We start from the raw sequence: 20,832 nt of genomic DNA, 5'->3' as shown, positions 1-20,832 counted from the left end.
CAAGATCCGTTCGCTATCTTATGCACTCAATATCCATTTTTGGGGTACAGATCAATATTTTTATGGATAAAAATCCAAGTCGAAGATCACTAAATTTTTCAAAATGGCTAAATAATTGTAAAGCGCATGCGTCGCAATGTATTCATGGGGCACGCGCACTTTGTACTTCCTCTTTACTTCCGCCTAGTAGTGGCCTCGTACTTCTACCTGCTTATCCATACAGGTATTGTTCTTTTGTCAAGGGTGATTTTTGTTAAGGTGTAAGTATATCTTATGTGCATATGTACATAAAGGCTAAGATCCAAATGAAAGAAACTATCGCCTCTCAATTTTCTAACCTAAAATGGCAGTAATCGACGGATGAAAAGTGAGTCACCGCGTGGAGATAGGAAATGCCGGTTGCTTTGTTTGCCCACAATGAAGTAGGCAAAATTGTTTTAATTGGGAAGTTAACTTAACGATAACTGCTGTAATGATTATTGACTCAGGATGTGTATCACTTCCCTTTTACAACCCAGTTGACACCACTGGTAGCCTGTTTTTAACACGATAAAAATAAACATATGATAACTCCGTGTAAGCTTCCTTGAGACCGAGGAGCAATGACACGCCCCCAAAATAAATTATTATAGCCGATGATACTACCTGACAGAAAATTTGGTTCATCTCATTTGTGATCTTCTTATGTTTTATAGATAATTGAAATGAATGTGGATCACGAAATAGACTTGCTTAAGACTGAGATCAGGGAAAGACTTGGAGAAAAAAGTAAGTTTACTTGCTTGTCATTTTTAAACTGAAGATGCGCCTATTTATAATTGTTAAAGAAGTGATTGTTATGGTTCTTAACACTATCGGTCAAGCTTATAGTAACCCCAACCCTCTGTCATCAATTATCATTAAATAGCACTCTTACTAATGTACGTAGTATAAACACACTTGACAGCAGTGATCCCTCTGATCAGTAGACAATGTATATAATTCAGCACACTTAGAAATAAAGTTAGTTGTTGTAGTCAAGTTCTTCCTGGAGTTGTTTCATGGTGTCAGAAGTACGTGACTGTGTTTTATAACAATACAGTGAGCCAACGCTGATAACCAGTTGATAAAAAAGTCTTTCCACATGGAGCTGGGAGCTTTACCAGTACCTGCCATGAACTGGCATGCTACCGATGCAGTTCAGGAGTACAAGAAGTTCAAACAGATGTGCGAGTTATACTTTGATGGTCCACTAAAGAACAAATCTAAGACTGAAAAGATTGCGTACCTCCAGATATGGGCTGGAGAGACTGGACGAGACCTAGTAAGCACATGGAACTTGACTGGGGATGAATCTAAGGAATTAAAAACCTACTTTGACAAATTTGAAGAATTTGTTAAGCCTAAAAGCAATTTTAGACTAGCCAGATTTAAGCTGAGGACCCTTATGCAAGGTAACGGGGAAACTGTAGATCAATTCTTGAAGAGAATTCGTTCTCTGGTCAGCGAGTGCAAGTATACCCAACCAGATGAACAAATACTTGACACGCTCATTTTTGGGTGCAAATCAGCCCGCACGCAGTCCAAATTACTGGAATTGGGTGAAACTCTGTCATTGGACAAGGCGATCGACATTGCAAGAACTCAGGAAGCAACCTCGCAGCAACTCACAGACATCAATCGAGACGCCCAGGTCCATGCAGTCAAGCACATCAAACCGTTTCGCCCTAAACCTACATTTAAAGGGACACATAAGAAGAGAGAAACTTCTACCATGGCCTCAAAGTGCCACCCCACAATGGAAAATCAGTGCAATAACTGTGGATCAAAACATGATCACAGTAAAAGAGAGCTGTGCCCAGCATACGGGTCCACATGCTTTGGCTGTGGGAAACTTAACCACTGGAGAAAGTGCTGCCGCTCCGAGCACAAGCAGTCCACAATTCATCGTGGAAACAGGCCACACAGACACGCCGTCACTCCCAAGCAGCAAATGCATAGAGTGCATGCCTGCAGCGAAGACGACTGTGAGCCACAAGAGAGCAATGAGCTATATTTTAGCCCAATATACGTGGGCAGCATTGAAAGCAAGCGTGCTTTCATTAACCTGAAAATCAGCTCTGAGCAAAATAGTATCACTTTTCCGTGCAAAGTTGATACTGGTGCCGATGGAAACCTAATCACGAAGAAAGACTATGCCAAATTATGCCCTAATAATACCAATTTGAAACCGTCTGGCGTCAAAATTGTAGCCTTTGGTGGTCAACGCATACCTCATTATGGATCATGCACCTTGACACTGACGTATGGAGGTTCAAATACTGAGCATGAATTTCACGTTCTCGAAACCAATGGGCCGACTATCCTAGGCATAGACACCTGCCAGAAACTAGGCTTAGTTACACTTAACTATGCTGTTGATCTGGAGGACATACAGCACTCCAATGCTAACAATGCACTTCTGGAACAGTACCCCGACTGTTTCCAAGGCATTGGCTGTTTTAAAGGGGAATACCACATTACCCTTGATCCCTCGGTGCCACCAGTGGTGCATCCACCACGCCGTGTACCAGAAGCGTTACGTGAGCCTCTCAAAACGGAGCTCGAGTCTCTTGAAAAGAAAGGCATCATCGCTAAAGTAGAGGAGCCAACAGACTGGGTCAATTCGTTAGTCTGTGTCACAAAGGCTGATGGCAGCATACGCCTGTGCTTAGACCCAAAAGATCTAAATGCCGCGATAAAAAGGCCACATCATCGAATCCCAAGCTTTGACGAAATTTTACCAAGGCTTAGCGGAGCCCGCTATTTTTCAATTCTGGATGCTCGTAGTGGTTACTGGAACATTAAACTTGACCATGAGAGTTCACTGTACACCACTTTCAATTCACCTCACGGTCGATACCGTTTCCTACGACTTCCATTTGGCCTTGTATGCGCCCAAGATGTTTTCCAGAAAAAGGTAGATGAAGCCTTCGGAGACCTAGACGGAATTACAGGAATCATTGACGACATCGTTGTCCATGGGAAAACCAAAGAGGAGCACGACAGGAATTTGCATCTCCTCATGGATCGTGCCAGAAAAATAGGCATCCGTTTCAATCCAGATAAAATGCGCATCAGATGCAGCGAAATTCCATTCTTTGGAAACATACTCAGTTCGGAGGGTCTACAACCTGACCCGAAGAAAGTGGAATCCATCCACAGCATGGATCCGTCCAGCAACCTCGCCGATCTTCAAACGTTTCTTGGCCTCACCCAGTACCTCAGCAGGTTCATACCCAACCTAGCTTCCATTTCAGCAGTACTGTGGGACTTAACTAAGAGCAAGAATGAGTTCGTTTGGAGCCCAGAGCATCAGGCTGCAGTAGAGAAAATCAAATCTGTCATCACCTCACCAGAAACATTGCAATATTTTGACAGTAGCAAACCTGTAACGATTCAGGTTGACGCGTCGCAGCGCGGCCTCGGCACCACTTTGATGCAGAACAATCGCCCTGTCGAATACAGGAGCAAATTACTAACAGAAACCGAGACGCGGTATTCAAACATAGAGCGTGAAATGCTTGCAGTTGTACATGGATTAGAGAAGTTCCATTACTACGCTTATGGCCGTAAAGTCACTGTTGAAAGTGATCATAAGCCTCTCCAATCCATATTCCAGAAACATGTGAACAATGCACCTCCCAGAATCGCAAGGATGATGTTGCGCATTCAGAAATATGATGTAACTATCAAATATGTGCCAGGAAAGAACATTCCAATCGCTGATGCTCTTTCCAGATTGTCAAAATGCGAAGGTGACACCATTCAAGGTGTAGATGTCACAGTGCATGAGATCGACATGCAGCTGAATGCAAGCCCCACCAGACTAAAGCAGATCCGAGAAGAAACGTCCAAGGACGAGACACTTCACTCTCTTCGAAACTTCATCACAAACTGATGGCCAAACACTAGGTCAGAGTGTCCATCGCACCTCCACGACTATTGGAATTACCGTGATGAATTGTCAGTATTTGATGGCCTTATTCTAAAAGGAACTAGAATCCTGATCCCAACAACGCTTCAAGCAGCGGTGTTAGAGCAGTTACACTATGCTCATCAAGGAGCTGAAAAGTGCAAACTTCGTGCCAAAGGATCTGTATTTTGGGTCAACATTAATGGAGACATCGAAAACATGGTTAAAGCATGTGCACCATGCCAACGCAACCAGAAGGCAAACGTCAAACAACCGCTAATGCCACACGACGTACCACAAAAACCATGGCACACACTGGGAGCAAACTTATTTTTCATTGACAATGACAGTTACTTGCTCATATCTGACTATTACAGCAAATTTCCAGTAGTCAGAAAGCTGAACAATTTGCAGTCCAACACTACCATTGCTCACATGAAATCAATCTTTGAAGAATTCGGAATCCCGAGAAAGCTTATCACTGGAAATGACACTCAGTTTACTTCGGCTGGATTCCAGAAATTTAGCCACGATTATGGCTTCGAGCACGTCCAAACAAGCCCCCACTATTCACAGGCCAATGGATTTATAGAACGAGCTGTTCAAACTGTTAAAAATCTGCTGATTAAATGCAAGGAAGCTAAAACCGATCCTCATATGGCCATGTTGTGCCTTAGATGCACACCATTAGATCACAACATACCATCGCCAGCAGAACTCTTAAATTCTCGTGCTTATGATACCAATCTTCCTGCCATCCAACCCCACCTGTCACATGCCTCTTATGACGGTGAAATAAATGCATACATGCAAAGAAAAAAGGATAAAGAAAAGAGCAGATATGATCAGTCAGCCAGAAATCTATCTGACCTACTTCCTGGTCAGCATGTGAGAGTACGACATCCCCAGAGTCACAAATGGGAACCAGCAATTGTAGATTCTACGAGACCAAACAGGAGCTATGTTGTAAAAACTAACAATGGTGGTCAGTATGTACGCAACCGTATACACATACGTCCAACAGGAGAGAAATTCAATCAGTCTGACTTTGAAAACACCCATTTGCAAAATCATTCACCAAGCAATGATCAGGAGTCCCGCTTTGAGAATTCAGAAGCAGCTCAGAACAAACAAGTGCCAAACACTGTGGATAACACTGTACCCCAATCACCAGTGCCATCTCCACGACGATCTACTAGAATAACAAAAGCACCTGTTAGACTGAACTTGTAACATGTACATATGCATGAACAATGTCATATAGCTCTACTAGCTAGGATTTTATTTATCACTGTATTTACTTTATTTTACTCACTTAAACTACATGCTTCACATGTGAGACTTCTCTTGCACAAGGTATTACTCAAGAAATCAAAAAGACATTTATTCTGTGTCAACACTATCAACCTTGATTTAGCACCGATTATCTTTTCTAAAGGAAGAAGGGGATGTTATGGTTCTTAACACTATCGGTCAAGCTTATAGTAACCCCAACCCTCTGTCATCAATTATCATTAAATAGCACTCTTACTAATGTACGTAGTATAAACACACTTGACAGCAGTGATCCCTCTGATCAGTAGACAATGTATATAATTCAGCACACTTAGAAATAAAGTTAGTTGTTGTAGTCAAGTCCTTCCTGGAGTTGTTTCAGTGATTTTTTAGATTTCAGTGTCAGGCAGCAAAATTCAAAACACCCTGTATCAAAGATGATACGTTTTTATCTTACTGTAAATGGACATTCATCTGCTAGTAATATACAGTGAGAGTGACATAACAGATCAAGATAAAAATAATACCAAGATATTGAGCATCTGTTCACACTGTTTTGCTTAATTTTGTTTAAAAGTATAGGTCTTTTTTTATCATTTGAGATAAGTAAACCTTTGACAGTATCTTTGAACAATTTAGATGTTTAATAATTTTTTACAGAAAATCCTCTCTTTGGTAATTTTACAAATTTAATAATCTTTTTTTTTATATATATATAATTCAGGAGATGATGGATCATATGTGCTGACATTTGGGACACTGTTCAGTGATGACCGCTGTGCCAACATTTTTGAAGCCCTGGTAGGAACCCTGAAAGCAGCAAAAAAGAGGAAGATTATTAAATACGATGGAGAGCTGCTGTTGCAGGGCGTGCATGATAAAGTGGAGATCATCCTACTTCCAGAATAGTACTCAGACATTCCATAGAATTTTGCACGTGGTATTATGCAACATAATAGGAGTTTTTAAATATTGTTATTTATTAGATTTTGTATTGGAGCAAGCAAAAACTGCTGTACAATGGAGGCAAAATGAGTTCAGGGTTGTTGAATGATGTTTAGCTACGTTGGACTTGCATTTAAAGCATTGATAAGAGTGCTTTTGTTATAACTATGGTCTGATGGGGGATTAGGCAAGAAAAAGAAATGTTAGCATGTTTAGCTGCTGTAATATATACAAAAGTATTAATTTATGGACCACGCAATCAGGGACAAAATTTCTCCTTCACAATGTGCTGTGCAATTGATTTGATACCTTGGAATATATAAAAGTTAATATCTTCACTTATTACCATTGTTGAATGGCCAGTTTTGCCCAATGTAAGGGTTGGCAGTATTTTCTGACCAACTGATTTTCATAGATACATTGGTATTGTTGATACATACATTTCAATTTCTTTTTCACTATTTGAGCAATATTAATGAAGACAGCCAAGAGTGATTTTTACACAGGTTAAGAAGTTGTGTGATATTTTTCTTTTACATTTTCTGGTCATAAGTACATACATCACTTATGAGAATTTGCATTGCAAATTTAACCAAATTATTTCTGATTGGCTTCAGTTGAAGTTTTGATTAGATTCTTCAAGGCTGTGATTGATAAGAATATGGTCCCCAAATTGAAACTTGGGCAATTTTTCTGTTTCTCATGCAAAGAGCTTGGCAGTTGTTTATATTATGTCAGCCTTATCTATATATCTATATATAGGTTTTGAAGAATAAAAGATTGAAAAGATGAATAATTTTTTTTCATTTATTCATTATTGTAGACACAAGACATTTTATGCACAGTCTGATAGCTTTTAAGGAAAGTTCTATTTTCAAACTTTATGAAAAAATTACAGTAGATTTGAAGTAGTGGATTTAAAACTGGCTATGAAATATTACTGATCATAAAATATTACAGATTATTATTTTTAATATTTTTGCATTTTTATTTCAATCTCATGGTATAAAATGGTACATGTACTAGTATTAATAGTAATAAAAAAGATTAACAAGGCACCAGGCCCTTTAAATGCTGTAAATTCCTGATTTTATCTATGCTGGCTACCTTCAACACAATCTAGCACTCTACTGTGGAACCTGTCCAGTCTATGTTGATCTTAAAAAAATCCTGAAAATCCAAACTTCTACAATTTAGGGGTCTGAGGGCAACATGCCAAAATCTGGCTTTCCAGATAAATTGGGTAGACTTTATCTCTGAGAGATGTCACTAATATTTTTGTTTTGTCACACATTCAGAGGCCGGCTCTGAGTCTGAGGAAATAACTGAACTGGAATTCCCCCTCCTTTCCCCATCAGCATCCTTCTTATATATATATATATATATATATATATATATATATATATATATATATATATATATATATATGATCATACTAAAAATGATGTACTGCTGTTGCAGTCATTTTCAACCAGGCTTTTTCCAGGTTTTGGCTGTCTAAAATTACCACCTGTAATTTCCTACAAATTTTCAGGGAGTCCAAGTATGCCTAAATCATATTTCCAAAAATTCCACAAGCAGTCCAGCCGTCTTTGGAAAGAAAGGCCATCTGGTGATGCTGGTGGCCTTGGAAATTCCAGCTGGATTGTTCTGGGAAAACCCTTGTTTTCAACCAAAAACAATTAAGCTTATTGTTTCAGTTCTCTTCATCATCATCATCATCTGCGTCATCGCCCACTTTCTGCATGACTTCAGCGCTAGCATTCACTGCGGTGGCCAAGTCTTCTTTTCCTGCTTGTAAACGGTCTCCTGAAATTATAATCAACATTTTTTAACTAAATGTAAGGGAAAATTTACATACTTCAACATACACTAATAACTGACTCATTCACTGTAACATAAACTTTGAACAGAATCTGAAATAATCTAAAAATCCAAAAAGTCAAGATGAGAAATGGCATCCTTAATTTCACATATCACTTATCAATTATGGAAATCGTATCAAGATTCTTGAGTCACACTGGGTTTACTTTTATTTCTCTTTTCAAACCTAAATGAAAACATATTGTCTTAGTAAATAAAAAATACTTTTTTCTTTAATTCATGTTGTTGTCTCTATAATGTAGTTACTAAAGTGAATATAAGTTGTTAAGCCAAAACACATCTTTAGAAGGCTAAAAATCTATATACTTTTCCTAATTTAGCTTATTAGGACAAAATGACTTTTCTAACTAATCTCACAGGCGGTCTCCTTATTGAGGAACCTGCTTGACAAACTATAATTCTCAAACTTTGAACTTACGGATCAACTCTGCAATTGCTCTCTGGGTCCGCCTTTCCAGCTTCTCTAGCTTCTTTGCCACATCTCGCTTCAAATCCCAGTCTGGCTTTCTTGGAGCTAGGTTCGTCAGATCCTGATGAATAATGAAATCAGTGTTATAGCACTATAACATCAGATATCCATTTGTTGATTTGATGGCTACCCACAAACAAGCCGTCATTGTGACCAAGACTGTAACTGTATTAACAATTGAGTGTTATCGTTACTTTGCTCCTTTTCTCAAATTCTCCATATGCACCTGTGGAAGTTCACTGATTGGTCGTGTCATGCAAGGAAGGTCCGTTTAGGAAACGCCATCAAGTTGTCAATTCTCAAAACATCAGTACGGATGTGTTGTGTTCTATTCTATTCTGTTTTATAAAGTCTGCGGTGAAAATGCCTTTAATTTAAATTTTAAAATTTTTATCTTAACTTTATTCAGTTTGCCCTTGTTATCTAAGAAGAAATCAAAAATATCACTGATCAGTTAAAACATATTAGTACACCTGTATACTAGGATGAGAATATAGAAATGAGACTTACTATTTCATCCACTACAGGCTCAGGTTTGGCAGCTTCTAGGTGGTCTTTGACATGTTCTTCAACTATGAAAAATAGACACAAAGGGAACATTTGCATTCAACAGTTAAAGATGCAGTTATATGGCTGATAACATTCTTTAGTAGAGAAAATATAAATCATTCCTTAACTTTTTTTGAAGTGTACCAGTATGATAATGAAATACAAAGCCTCTTCTTTTCTGCTTTGACTATTTCACTGAAGAAGAAAATGACTACTCTGCTTACTACGATCATCTCAGTTTTTGTGCACATTTTAAGTCAGACGTAAAGATGTTCTCCATTCTCAGACACAGAAATGATTTTTATTTACCTAAAATGTGAAAAGGGTGGAAGGGAATATGAAGACACTTTATGATGTCCAAGAAAAATCTTGGTTAAAAAGTATATCATTTCTGAAGAGATTAAATGTAATTTTCTACCAAAGAGACATGGCCTTTCCCAAGAGTTTTCACACGATTGCCTCATTCACTGTCTTCCAAAACAATTTGTTTTTACCATCTTTATATGACAGAGAATGGAATAATCTTCAACATGACAGCATCATGAGCATTGCTTTGAGTGATTGCTTACCTTTTGAGGGTATCATTTGGGGAAGTGCATTTTCTTTCAGATTCTCATCCTGAGGCTTGTAACTCCTAAATACTGGCCTACAAATTATACGAAAAGTAGCACAGGATATAAACATGAAAACACAGCACGACCAGAAAACATCATTTTATCAGTGTCACAACATCATTCAAGGTATATTGTTACAAACATTAAAAAATACATATTACACATGATGATAATTGCTTAAAGAACAAAACCAGACCTTTCAATGAGTACCCAAATTCAAAAGGAATCCGATCAAATCAGCATTAAATGATAAAGTGAATAAGGTTATTTGAATCTGTTTCCTGCATTGTTAGTTGTGAAAACCTGTCAGCTGTCACCTCTAACACATTCATCACACTGAGGTGGAGATATGACAAGTTTATTTGGCACTGAATAAGACATGATGTCCCAAAGTTTTATATATTTTAACTAGTGGAAACACATGCTAGCAAAGCTCATCTCTTCACTTCAAGACTTTAGAAAAAGGCGTCTGAAGCCACTGACTTGCTGGGAATTCTAAACCAGCTGGGGATACAAAATATACAAGTACAAACTTTTGGTGACATCGATTTTCGGGAGAAAAAAACGTCTGTTGGGATTAACAGGATTTCTGTCAGTTTAATTAAATCAAGGTAAGTTAATTATGATATTATAGAGTACATTAAGTTTCATTTCATGTGAATTGATCCATGTAAAACGTGGACCGTTTGCCTGTGTTTCAGCACAGTTCTGCGATTCTCAAGACACAAGCCTTGTGAGTTGTGACAAGGTGCCGATCTAATCAAACGTGTAGATTCTTGGCCACGCGCTCTTACCAGATAATTGTTACTTACTTTGGAAGCATTTCATTTTCGCTTCCTGCCGACCGCTTGGCGTCAGGGGCTTCCAAACCTTCCCCATCTCCCTCAGCTCTCTGACGCATTCGACGGAGACGCTCTTTACGTTTTAAAGCCGCATCTTCTAACTGCCCTACCTCAGCCATGATCCTAATCGTATTGTATAACATAGGTGGCAGCACTTGGAAAGAGGGGAATTTTCAACACAGTTCCTATACGTGAAATATTGACGTAACCCTGTTTGTACAGTAAAGGTCAATAATGTGGTGATTTTCCGCTATGCCTTCATTTGATTTGTTGTACAAAGAGAATTGGGGCTCATGGAAAAGTTCCTTCGAAGCGGTGGATGGAAAGTTTCGATCATTCTTGGCCGCGCTGGGGCCAAGTAAAAGTGGTGTAATGAGTTTTCATTGCGTATACACCTTGTCCTCACTGGAGTGCGTAGATCTAACATTGGAACAAATTGGTAAGTGAATATAATTATTATCAAAATGATGGATTTTTTTTTTTTTTTTTTTTTTTTTGGAAAGTGATGATTTATTTATTTATTTTATTATTATTATTATTATTTTTTTAAATTATTTTAAGAAAATTATTTTCTCTCAAGGGGGAGTGGGGGCTAAAAGCATATTTAAACTTATCTCTTAAAATTTTAACCCCAATAAATATTTTTTGGATTTAAGTAGGTGCCAACTAAGTAAAATTATATTTTTTTATTATCATCCTTTTAAATAAATGATAGAAAAAAGACTACCATAGAGGCATATACTGTAGAGGCAATTTATTTGTGGATGGAATTTATGCATGGTTTTGAATTGTTAAGAAAAGTATATTTACCTCTAATAAATTCTCCACCTTATTTACTAATTACCTTATTTATTACTCCACCTCCATTCGTTAAAACAAACAACTGTTAACTGAATTCTTGCAATTTATTATATTTCTGTGTATTGTTCACAATATATTTATTGTGGAATTTTGAATCTCATAAGAAGGGTTGTTTACCTTTTAAATAAAGTTCTCTCTTCTTGTTTTGCAATTCCATGGGTAACCTGAGAAATTTATTACTTCCTTCAATATTTCCATACAGTTAAATCACTAAGACAAACAAAGCTATTAACTGAATGTCTCCAGTGTTAAGTTGGGTAACAAATTGCGCCTTTATTACCTAAGCAGGGGTTGTGCACTCTTTGGTCACAAATGCCAAACCAATTTAAAAAAACACTGTTATATAGACAGATTTGGATATGTCCATGTAGGGATATGAGATTTTCCCAATTATTGGCATGAGATTTTCCCAATTATTGGCAGATTTCCTACTCTTTGGGAGCCAAAAATATCATTTTTGAGATTAGTGCAGATCTATCTTCAGGAAACACTGTGGATGGGTAGGACGGGGAGGTGGCTGGACCACTAGTTGTATTTTTGTAGACTTTTTTTTTAAATAAGTTGTCAGTCTCATCTCTCTTTTTTTTTTTTTTTTTTTTCAATTAGTTATCAGTCTCATCTCTGTATGTCTGGGAGGCTTGAGATGTTGGGAATCCAGAGGTATTCATCAAAGTATTTAGAGAAAGATCAGGATGGTGGAGCCTGTCATTTATCATAATTATTTTACCCAAGGTAGACTACTGGCTTTTTGTGGCAGTAATTAACACTGCGCAAAGTCATTATTATATGTGAAATAGACTGAAAACTTTACAAGTTTGCATGATTATTTGTAATACTTTTTTACATCTTGCATCCTTGAGGTGGAAAGAAAGAAAGAAAGAAAGAAAGAAAGAAAGAAAGAAAGAAAGAAAGAAAGAAAGAAAGGAAAATATACTTCAAACAGAACACTGCAGTGTGTATAATCCCTACATCACATTTTGAGTGTTTTTTTTTCTCACTTTTTCTTCAAAATTACGATTAATTCCAGTTTGGCCATGCAAAATTCTTTTTTCTCTCTCTCTCTATAATTAGGAGGTAATTATAAAGATTCTTCCCATTTCGTAAATGTTGAAAATCTTCAGTTGATTTTTTTTTCATTCAGACAGCATATGATAATGTTTACTTTAACACTGACATATCTGAGGTCAAGTTTAACACTGACATATCTGAGGTCAAGTTTAACACTGACATATCTGAGGTCAAGTTTAACACTGACATATCTGAGGTCAAGTTTAACACTGACATATCTGAGGTCAAGATTAACACTGACATATCTGAGGTCAAGTTTAACACTGATATATCTGAGGTCAATTAAGTCACTGTGCAGTATTTCATGCTTAAAGTCATGTCCACTTCTAATGGGAGCATGTGATAAACTATTGGTAAAAAGTTTTTTAAAAAGCTGCCTGTGGTTTTAAAAGAATACAGACACTTAGAAGAAATCTTAGCTAATTTTAAGTGGAGTGATGGTTGCCTTTCTGAGACCCCTCACCCCTGTTGCCTTGAAACCATCACTTATTTAATTGTCCTAAGAAGAGAAATGACCTGTAAGGAATGTAAACGTGACAGTGATTCTGCTGAATCATGAATATATTCAAACAGAAAATGACTTAGCAATGATACATTTTGTACTTGAACTCTCTGGTTACTTGTAATTGCAGTAGTGTACTGGTGAGTATTAAGTAAGAATTGAGCTACAGCATGCCAGTGTATTTTAACTCACTAGTGGTTGGCAGTGCTGTAAGCTACTAGTAGGTCACTCACATTTAATTGTACCTGGGCACTTGCTTTATTAAATATCATATGGGATGATGGGGAACATAACTTCTTAAACCAAGGTATTAGGTTATACATTATAGTGACAGTAATACGTACTGTAAGTAATGTGTGTACCCCCTTGATAAGGTGGTCAATTGTACTGAGCACTGAGAGTATGGTGCAATATTTTTGTTTGTGCATTTTTTTCTCACTAAAAGCCATAAATTACAAGAATCAAGTGACAGACCCTTCATGCACTCATGGACCAATTTAAAAGGGTATACAGGCCCGAAGCCAGCAATTTCAGAGGGGGGGTTCGTTTTCTGAAAAAGTGGACCTTTTACCATAAAGTCCTCAAGTACATAGGTCAAATTGTACCCACAGTGGACCTTTTCCCAGCAAAAAGGGTGGTTCTTTTGAACCCCCCGAACCCCCCCTGGCTACGGGCCTGGTATATAACAAGAGCCTTTTTTTTTTTTTTTTTTTTTCGAATTCCTTTACTTAATTTACATTACTCTGTATCTTTAGACCTGATGTGCTAGCTCCCAGCTTAAAGAATATAAGTATCAGAGTTGCACTTCAGTATCAGTGGAAGACTGAGGGATCAGCAATGACTAACAACAAGATTTTCTGTTGCCACCGACTTTATTCTATCTCTCTCCCTGTCCCTCTGTGAGGATGCAGGGGATTATATACACAAATATCAAAGACATTCCTATGATCAAAGAGATACATTAAAGATTACTGTAAGGGCGACAACATGTCCCTTCACCTTGTGCCCAGCCAGTGTTACGGACCTGTATTTCAAGTTAAATGCTAAATATTTGTCATGGCAGGTCATTTCTGACCCTGCCCTGTAATTATCAAAATGATGCTGGAGATGTGTGTGGTAGGTCATCTCTGCCCCTGTGTGTCACAGCAGGTCATTTCTGACCCTGCCCTGTAATTACCAAAATTCACCAAAAATCACTAAATTTAACATGAAATAAGGACACAATTTTCTTTTGCAGTGAAGAATGGACTTGTCAGAAAAGATGATGAAGTACAGAAAAGTGGATCATCAGAATGGTGCAGGTAAATATTTGTTCGGTGGAGCTCATATAATGTTGTCTATAGGTCATACCACAGTACTTGGTACAGCAAAATTCAGGTATACTTTAAAAACACTTTTCTTGAGTGATTTTTTTATTATTATTATTATTATTATTATTATTATTATGGTATGATTCTTTAATTATGAATATTAATGTCTTTAATGATAATTGTTTTATAAGCTCTGTCAGTTTAAGAAGAATGTGTGATATCATTTGCTAAAATTTCTTTCTTCATTTTTTATGTTTTGACAGGTAAAAAAAAAATTAATTTATTTATTTATTATTTGTTATTATTATTATTATTATTAGTAGTAGTAGTAGTAGTAGTAGTATTTTGCATTTATATATTAGTGCAGTCTCATTCCTTATAATACAATTTTCTCTATTCTCAGACCATCCGTTTGTTTACAACTCGTCTGTTATCCAAAATGGAAAGCATGTTGGGAGTCGCAATGGGGCAGTTGGGAATGGGGTGGTACACATAACAGAACAAAATGGCAGCTCTCATAATGGACGTCACCACCGGAGCAAAAGTCAAAAGTTCTTGGAAAATGTTTTTGAGATGATGATGTCTGAGGCTATCGAGAAGGGGATTGATCCAAAGAGGTGACCAGATTTTTATATCCCTCTAATTATAATAGTGAGTAAGTGAATAGCTAAAACAAAAAATAAATAAATAAATAAATAAAACACATGCATTAACTAGTGACATATAATACTGTGAAATGTATTTATTGTGTCTTGTGTATGTATGTTTAAAAAAATTGCAACTGTTCAGTTTTAAACTCCTGAAGCATCATGCCTTGATCATTGGTAAAAAGAGCATGTTAAGTCTCTTTTGAAATTTATTTTTCTTTTTCATGATAAATAAAATGATCAAGAAATGTTGCCTGGAATTGTACTTACCAATAGTCAAATTTTCTATAATTTATCATTAAGCAAAGTACTGGAGTTCCAGCAGCCTGAAGAACTTGCCACAAAACTGGACATCCAGCTAGGTCACGAAGGATGTGAGGATGAACAATTGCTTGAAATGTGTAGAAAAACTGTCCAGTACAGTGTCAAGTCAGGTAAGTGCATTTTGGTATATGATGCTGCATGATATTTCAAGTCGCCAGTATATATATATATATATTTATATATACTGCAGAGATAATGGCTTTAATCCCAATCTTCACCTTTAACTTTGGATTTCAGGTCATCCCCACTTTTTCAACCAGCTGTTTCAAGGTTTTGACGTCAAGGGGCTTGCTGGGGCCTGGGTGACTGAGGCACTTAATACAAGCAGGTAAAGAATTAAGATTATAATTTTTTCTGTTTTCTTTTGGCCCTGCCTGTCATCCAGAAAATTATGTTTTCTATTTTGACTGAACGTACAGTACACTAGCATGTAAAAAATGTAGTGCTGTTTTTCATAAGCAAAGTTTTAACTTTTTGCACTGGTTTGCTATTATTCTGAAAATCAGGTAATTTTTAAATGTTTTTGAGTTTAAAGAATCGATACAGTGTGCTTGTGCAGCAAAGTGGAAAATTATGTACAAAGCAACTTGACAAAAAATAAAAAAGAGGGAATTGTATTTATTTTTAACCACAAAATTAGCTGTACTTAAGGACACTTGGGATGGTGTAGGTAGAACAGGTTCTCTAAGAATATGGCATTATTTATATTATTACCTGCGCCACTATTAGCAGAAATAATAGTACATTTTTTTCTACCTCCAGTTACACATATGAGATGGCCCCTGCCTTCACCTTGATAGAACAGGAAGTCCTGATGAACTTGAGGAAGTTGGTCGGCTATCCTGGGGGAGAGGGCAATGGCATTTTTACACCAGGTATTTGTTCAAAGATGTGATCAAAGCCACACTTTATGCAGCTTATATTTTATTTATTTCTATAGATGATTGTTCTTGTAGGACAGGATTACACGAAGGCAGAGTTTCTAGTATGGAGGGAGCTTGTACATGAATTGATAAGTGTCAGAGACTTATGGGTCTTAAATTTGATTTCTGTTTACCAAATTATCTTGCGGTTATATTAAGATTATATACAAAGTCTTAGTCATCTTAAAATAAAAAATATTAGTCATGAAACTTTTCTATTTAAGCTAAGAACACTCAGCACTATTTATGTTCTGAGAGTCAAACAACAGCATTAATTACACTACTACAGCAAACATAACAAAGTCATTCAGGAATTATCTTTTCATTTAGGAGGGTCAATTGCCAACATATATGGTGTCAACCTGGCCCGCTTCAGTAAGTTTCCAGAGATTAAGAGCAAAGGAATGCAAGCACTACCAAGAATATGTGGTTTTACATCACAACAGGTAATTTATTGTGTGTGTGTGTGTGTGTGTGTGTGTGTGTGTGTGTGTGTCAGTCAATTGTGTTAGGTGTGACTGTATTGGATGTGCTCAGCAATTGTGCAGGATGTCATATATATATGGTTATATATTGGATGTGCTTACTAATTGTGTTAAGTGTTATGTATATGATTACATTGGATGTCCCTACTAATTTTGTTAGGTGTTATATGTTCTTGAATTGAAGGTTTCATCAGACATAGATTGTTTATAGTTACTAAATTTGCCTGCAGATCGAGTTTGATGTGATAATTTATTAATTTATTGTTTATGAATAAATAATTTAAACAGTTGTTGTTCAAAATGGGTGTTAGGTTTACTACCGTTAAGCAAATGTCAGATACATTTTTTTGCCTATATTTTCATACAACTGAGTCAAACAAATGACGTCTATCAGTAATATACAAAGCAAATCAGACATAGAAAGTAGTCTACAGATTACCCATTGTAAACTGTATATATTCTATCTTTCAGTCCCATTACTCCCTGAAGAAAGCCTTTGCTTTGTTAGGAATAGGCCTTGACAATCTCATTCCAGTTCCCTGTGATGACACAGGGAGGATGATCCCTTCTGAGTTAGAGAATGCCATACAACAAGCCAAAAATTCAGTAAGTATTCCAGTTCCCTGTAAGACCTTCATGGTCAGAACAGCAGCATGCCACCAGGTGTAGAGATTGAACAGTTCTATCATTGCAAGAACCATGACCAATTTTTTTATTCTGGTTGCTAAACACTTTATTTATTTAGTTAGTTATTTATGGTAATTTTAGGCTATACAAAATATTCCAATCCATATTAAGCATGCATTAGTAGTTCTGTGCAAAGTAGGTTATTTTTTTTTTCTCTTTTTCTCCAGGGAGCAGTTCCATTTTTTGTTGGCGCCACAGCTGGCACCACAGTACTGGGTGCCTATGACCCCCTGAATGCCATTGCAGACATATGTGAGAGGCACCAGCTCTGGATGCACATAGATGCTGCTTGGGGAGGCGGGGTCCTCTTCTCAAAGAAATACAGGCATTATATGGAAGGAGCTCACAGGTAATTCAGCATTTCTTTGTTTCTTCATTTATATTTCCATATATTATTACCTTAGTTACAGATATTTTCCTGTGTTATTACTTTGTAAGTTTGGATTTTTGTAATTTTTTTTAGAGCTGACTCCGTTACTTGGGATCCACACAAGATGATGGGGGCACCCCTGCAGTGTGCAGTCTTCCTGCTGAAACATCAGGTAAGAAGGGTTTCTTAGAAGTGAAGGTGGTGATGGTTTACTGAGTATTATTAAAATGATTGATTTTAAACAATTGATTTAAAATTTATTAAAAATGAACAAACGAGGGATTCTAATGCTGCTGGCATTTTTTTTTTTTTTTTGTCCATCAGTTCAGCCAAACTTTCCTGCACTGCTTAGGGAAGTACAAATTAAATTATTTATTCACTTGAACAAATATCTGCTGACACCACCCTTGTGTCATGCACACATTGTAGCAATTTTTGAAATTTAAACACTGGTGCACTAAGTGTTTTTCATTACTCATCTTCAGAAAGTGCTAAATGAAGCACACTGTGCCAATGCTCGTTACTTGTTCCAACAAGACAAATGTTACGACATTTCGTACGACACGGGGGACAAGTCTGTTCAGTGTGGACGCAAGGTGGACGCCTTCAAGTTGTGGCTGATGTGGAAGGAGAGAGGTCACAAGGGATTTGAGAGAGATATTGATAACATATTTGACATGTCCAGGTAAACTATTGATAAATGTTAGTGTCATAAAGCTTTTAGCATTTCCCATAGAAGTGATGGAATGTTAAAAATATTGATTTTTTAAAATTCACATTTATGATGGTTGTCACAGAAATAAAATGCACCTTGGGTAATTTGGAAAAAAAGCTTTATTACCATGGCTATGGGCTTGAACAAACTTTTTAGGTATATTCTATGAAAAGTTTACCTTCAAATTTTCTACAATTTATTGCTTTGTCGTGATAAAAAATTAAATCATTTCTAAAGACCTGAAACAATTTTAACCTTTGAGACTTAGCATTTTGCTAATTAGAAAACCCTGTTTTGTCTTTTTAGAAATGATTTACTATTTTACCATCATTACACATAAGACTGTGAAAAACCTATGTCATTGTGCTTTGTTATACAAATGTACTTTATGACCTGTCACTTGACACATATCATATCATATCATATGACCAGGTATTTGACCCAGCTGGTAAAGGACAGAGAAGGTTTTGAGTTGGTGTTAGGGGAGCCACAGTGTACCAATGTATGTTTCTGGTATATCCCTCCTAGCCTGAGGTCTTTGAAGAGAACTGCTGAATGGTGGCAGAAGCTAGGCAAGGTAACGGAAGCATGGCCATTACTTATTGATAGGACAATGACACATTACACATAATTAGGTTATTTGTGTGTGTTATGTGTGTGCCTTTGTATGTATTTGGTTCTATTCCCACTGTTCACCCCAACAGAAGAAAATTCATGTAAAAACAATAATGCTGTGAGCTAGGGGCATTTTTAAAAGCTGAGTATATATTTGAAGCATGTTTCTGCTGTATGCAGTGAGTGTCTCTTTATTCCATTTAGTAAGAATAAAGAGCTGAAATACCAATTTTGTTTTGGCAAAAGGAAGTGGGGCAGATGGGGGGGTTCCTCTGCATCTCTGCATCTACAATGCACTGTAGCTGGAACCACATATCAAAAATAATCATGTCGAATCATATCAGTGCATATTTTTTTATCACAGAGGTTTCATTAGAGGGGTTTGTGGGCCCTCTCTAGTTTGATACCTTGTATTTAAGGATTTGAAGCTTTGAATGTTATATAAATGATTCAGCAGATAAATAGACTAAACTTTTGGTTTCAAAGTTCACTGATTTTCAGTCTCAAGCTCTTTTGTGGTATGTCCCCCTTATGTTATGCATGATCAGTGCATTTTCATTCTTACTACTTGAATTTATATTTCCCCTAGGTTGCTCCCAAGATTAAGGAGAGGATGATGGTGGAGGGGACCATGATGGTGGGATATCAACCTTTGGGCGATTACGTCAACTTTATACGTATGGTTATCAGCAACCTTAACGTGATCAAGGAAGACATGGAGTTTGTGGTGGATGAAATAGAACGCCTTGGGAAGGACTTATAATGCTACTATGATGTGCAGATGTCGGAAACATTACAGCCACGTTCTCTCATGATGGCTGACTACCCTCTTCCAGGGTCTCAGTTATTATTGTGGACTTTGTTTTGCTAAATCAGACCAAAATGTCTGTCTATTTATCTAGAGACCTATCTGTGAATATCTGTGAAAAATCAATCTGTCGCCCTGGTAGAGGGTAATGGCTGACAGACAAAACATATTATAGCTAATAAAGTACATGTATCAGCTTATTTTTCAAGCCATAAACAAACAAACACCTATGTTTCCGTCTGACAGTTTTGCCGTGAGAACTCAGATATATATGTTCACCTGTGTATACTTGTACATTTTGTCATGAGCTAAGTTTTTTATATAACACAGTGACAGTTTATTTTATATACTCATTCCAATTTTTGTTGTTTTAACTGCAGTTTTCAGGACTTGATGCCATAGTTATTATTTGTATATATGTAAATTACTTGAAAGACTGAAGAAAAGAGAATTAGAGGATCTGGATATATATATATATATATATATATATATATATATATATATATATATATATATATATATATATATATACTCAGGTCAAGTACTTTATAAAGGTTGATTTATTTTTTAAGGCTGGTGAAGTTGTAGACTAATCTGTTGGTGATATATGCAAATAAAATTTGATGATATTTGTCAATTCTTTTGTGGAGTACAAGTGTGTGTCTGCATGACCGCCATCTTAATTTTCTTGCAATGCCTGAAGTTTGAATTATTCAGGATAATAATTTTGGGTAGACTGTAAAATTTTTACAACTAAAATTACTCCAAATTTATGCTTTTGATTTTTTATATTAAGACACTATACATGTCCATACATTCTAGTCAGTTTCTGCCCCTGCCATTACATTGGTTGTCCACCCAGTAACTGCTGAAGATAAATGCACTATACGGGTTGTTTTCTATTCCATCTAAAACGCACAGAAAAAAAATAGTATTGAATTTTCTGGACTTACAATCTACTAGATTTGAAACGTATTTTTTGTTTGTTTGTTTATTCAAATAAAG

The 20,832-nt window shown here is 36.6% G+C and overlaps 3 protein-coding genes across 6 annotated transcripts; 2 read left to right on the top strand and 1 right to left on the bottom strand.

The window, feature by feature from the left end:
• The first annotated feature begins 128 nt into the window (after nt 1–128).
• LOC106170423 (uncharacterized) lies at nt 129–6,950 on the top strand. 3 transcript variants are annotated; one of them, XM_024075803.2, is made up of 3 exons: nt 129–260; nt 696–768; nt 5,934–6,950. In XM_024075803.2, exons 2-3 carry the CDS (start codon nt 705–707, stop codon nt 6,116–6,118), a joined length of 249 nt encoding a protein of 82 aa, XP_023931571.1. In that variant the 5' UTR covers nt 129–260; nt 696–704; the 3' UTR covers nt 6,119–6,950. The 3 variants fall into 3 exon arrangements, with proteins under 3 accessions (XP_023931571.1, XP_013405734.2, XP_013405735.1); XM_013550280.3 differs by having other exon boundaries at nt 150–223; XM_013550281.3 differs by lacking the exon at nt 129–260 and adding an exon at nt 341–422.
• Nucleotides 6,701–10,811, bottom strand: LOC106170422 (coiled-coil domain-containing protein 12). Its single transcript, XM_013550279.3, has 5 exons — nt 10,483–10,811; nt 9,626–9,702; nt 9,018–9,079; nt 8,457–8,568; nt 6,701–7,963 (listed from the first exon to the last, which is right to left on the bottom strand). The coding sequence occupies exons 1-5, from the start codon at nt 10,653–10,655 to the stop codon at nt 7,851–7,853; spliced, it is 537 nt and encodes a 178-aa protein (XP_013405733.2). The 5' UTR covers nt 10,656–10,811; the 3' UTR covers nt 6,701–7,850.
• On the top strand, nt 10,807–20,464 carry LOC106170403 (cysteine sulfinic acid decarboxylase). Of its 2 annotated transcripts, XM_087018658.1 has the most exons (14): nt 10,877–10,951; nt 11,980–12,105; nt 14,181–14,244; nt 14,657–14,870; nt 15,204–15,334; nt 15,462–15,552; nt 15,987–16,099; nt 16,478–16,593; nt 17,104–17,238; nt 17,487–17,668; nt 17,783–17,861; nt 18,175–18,374; nt 18,837–18,981; nt 19,609–20,464. In XM_087018658.1, the coding sequence occupies exons 3-14, from the start codon at nt 14,187–14,189 to the stop codon at nt 19,780–19,782; spliced, it is 1,638 nt and encodes a 545-aa protein (XP_086874784.1). In that variant the 5' UTR covers nt 10,877–10,951; nt 11,980–12,105; nt 14,181–14,186; the 3' UTR covers nt 19,783–20,464. The 2 variants fall into 2 exon arrangements, with proteins under 2 accessions (XP_086874783.1, XP_086874784.1); XM_087018657.1 differs by lacking the exon at nt 11,980–12,105 and having other exon boundaries at nt 10,807–10,951.
• Nucleotides 20,465–20,832: the final 368 nt, after the last annotated feature.

This window comes from Lingula anatina, chromosome 7, assembly GCF_051362555.1.
Source record: "Lingula anatina isolate TDL-2025a chromosome 7, LinAna3.0, whole genome shotgun sequence".
Lineage (NCBI taxonomy): Eukaryota > Metazoa > Brachiopoda > Lingulata > Lingulida > Lingulidae > Lingula > Lingula anatina.
Note: the sequence above shows the minus strand (reverse complement) of the source record. Positions and strands in the feature narration are given on the sequence as shown.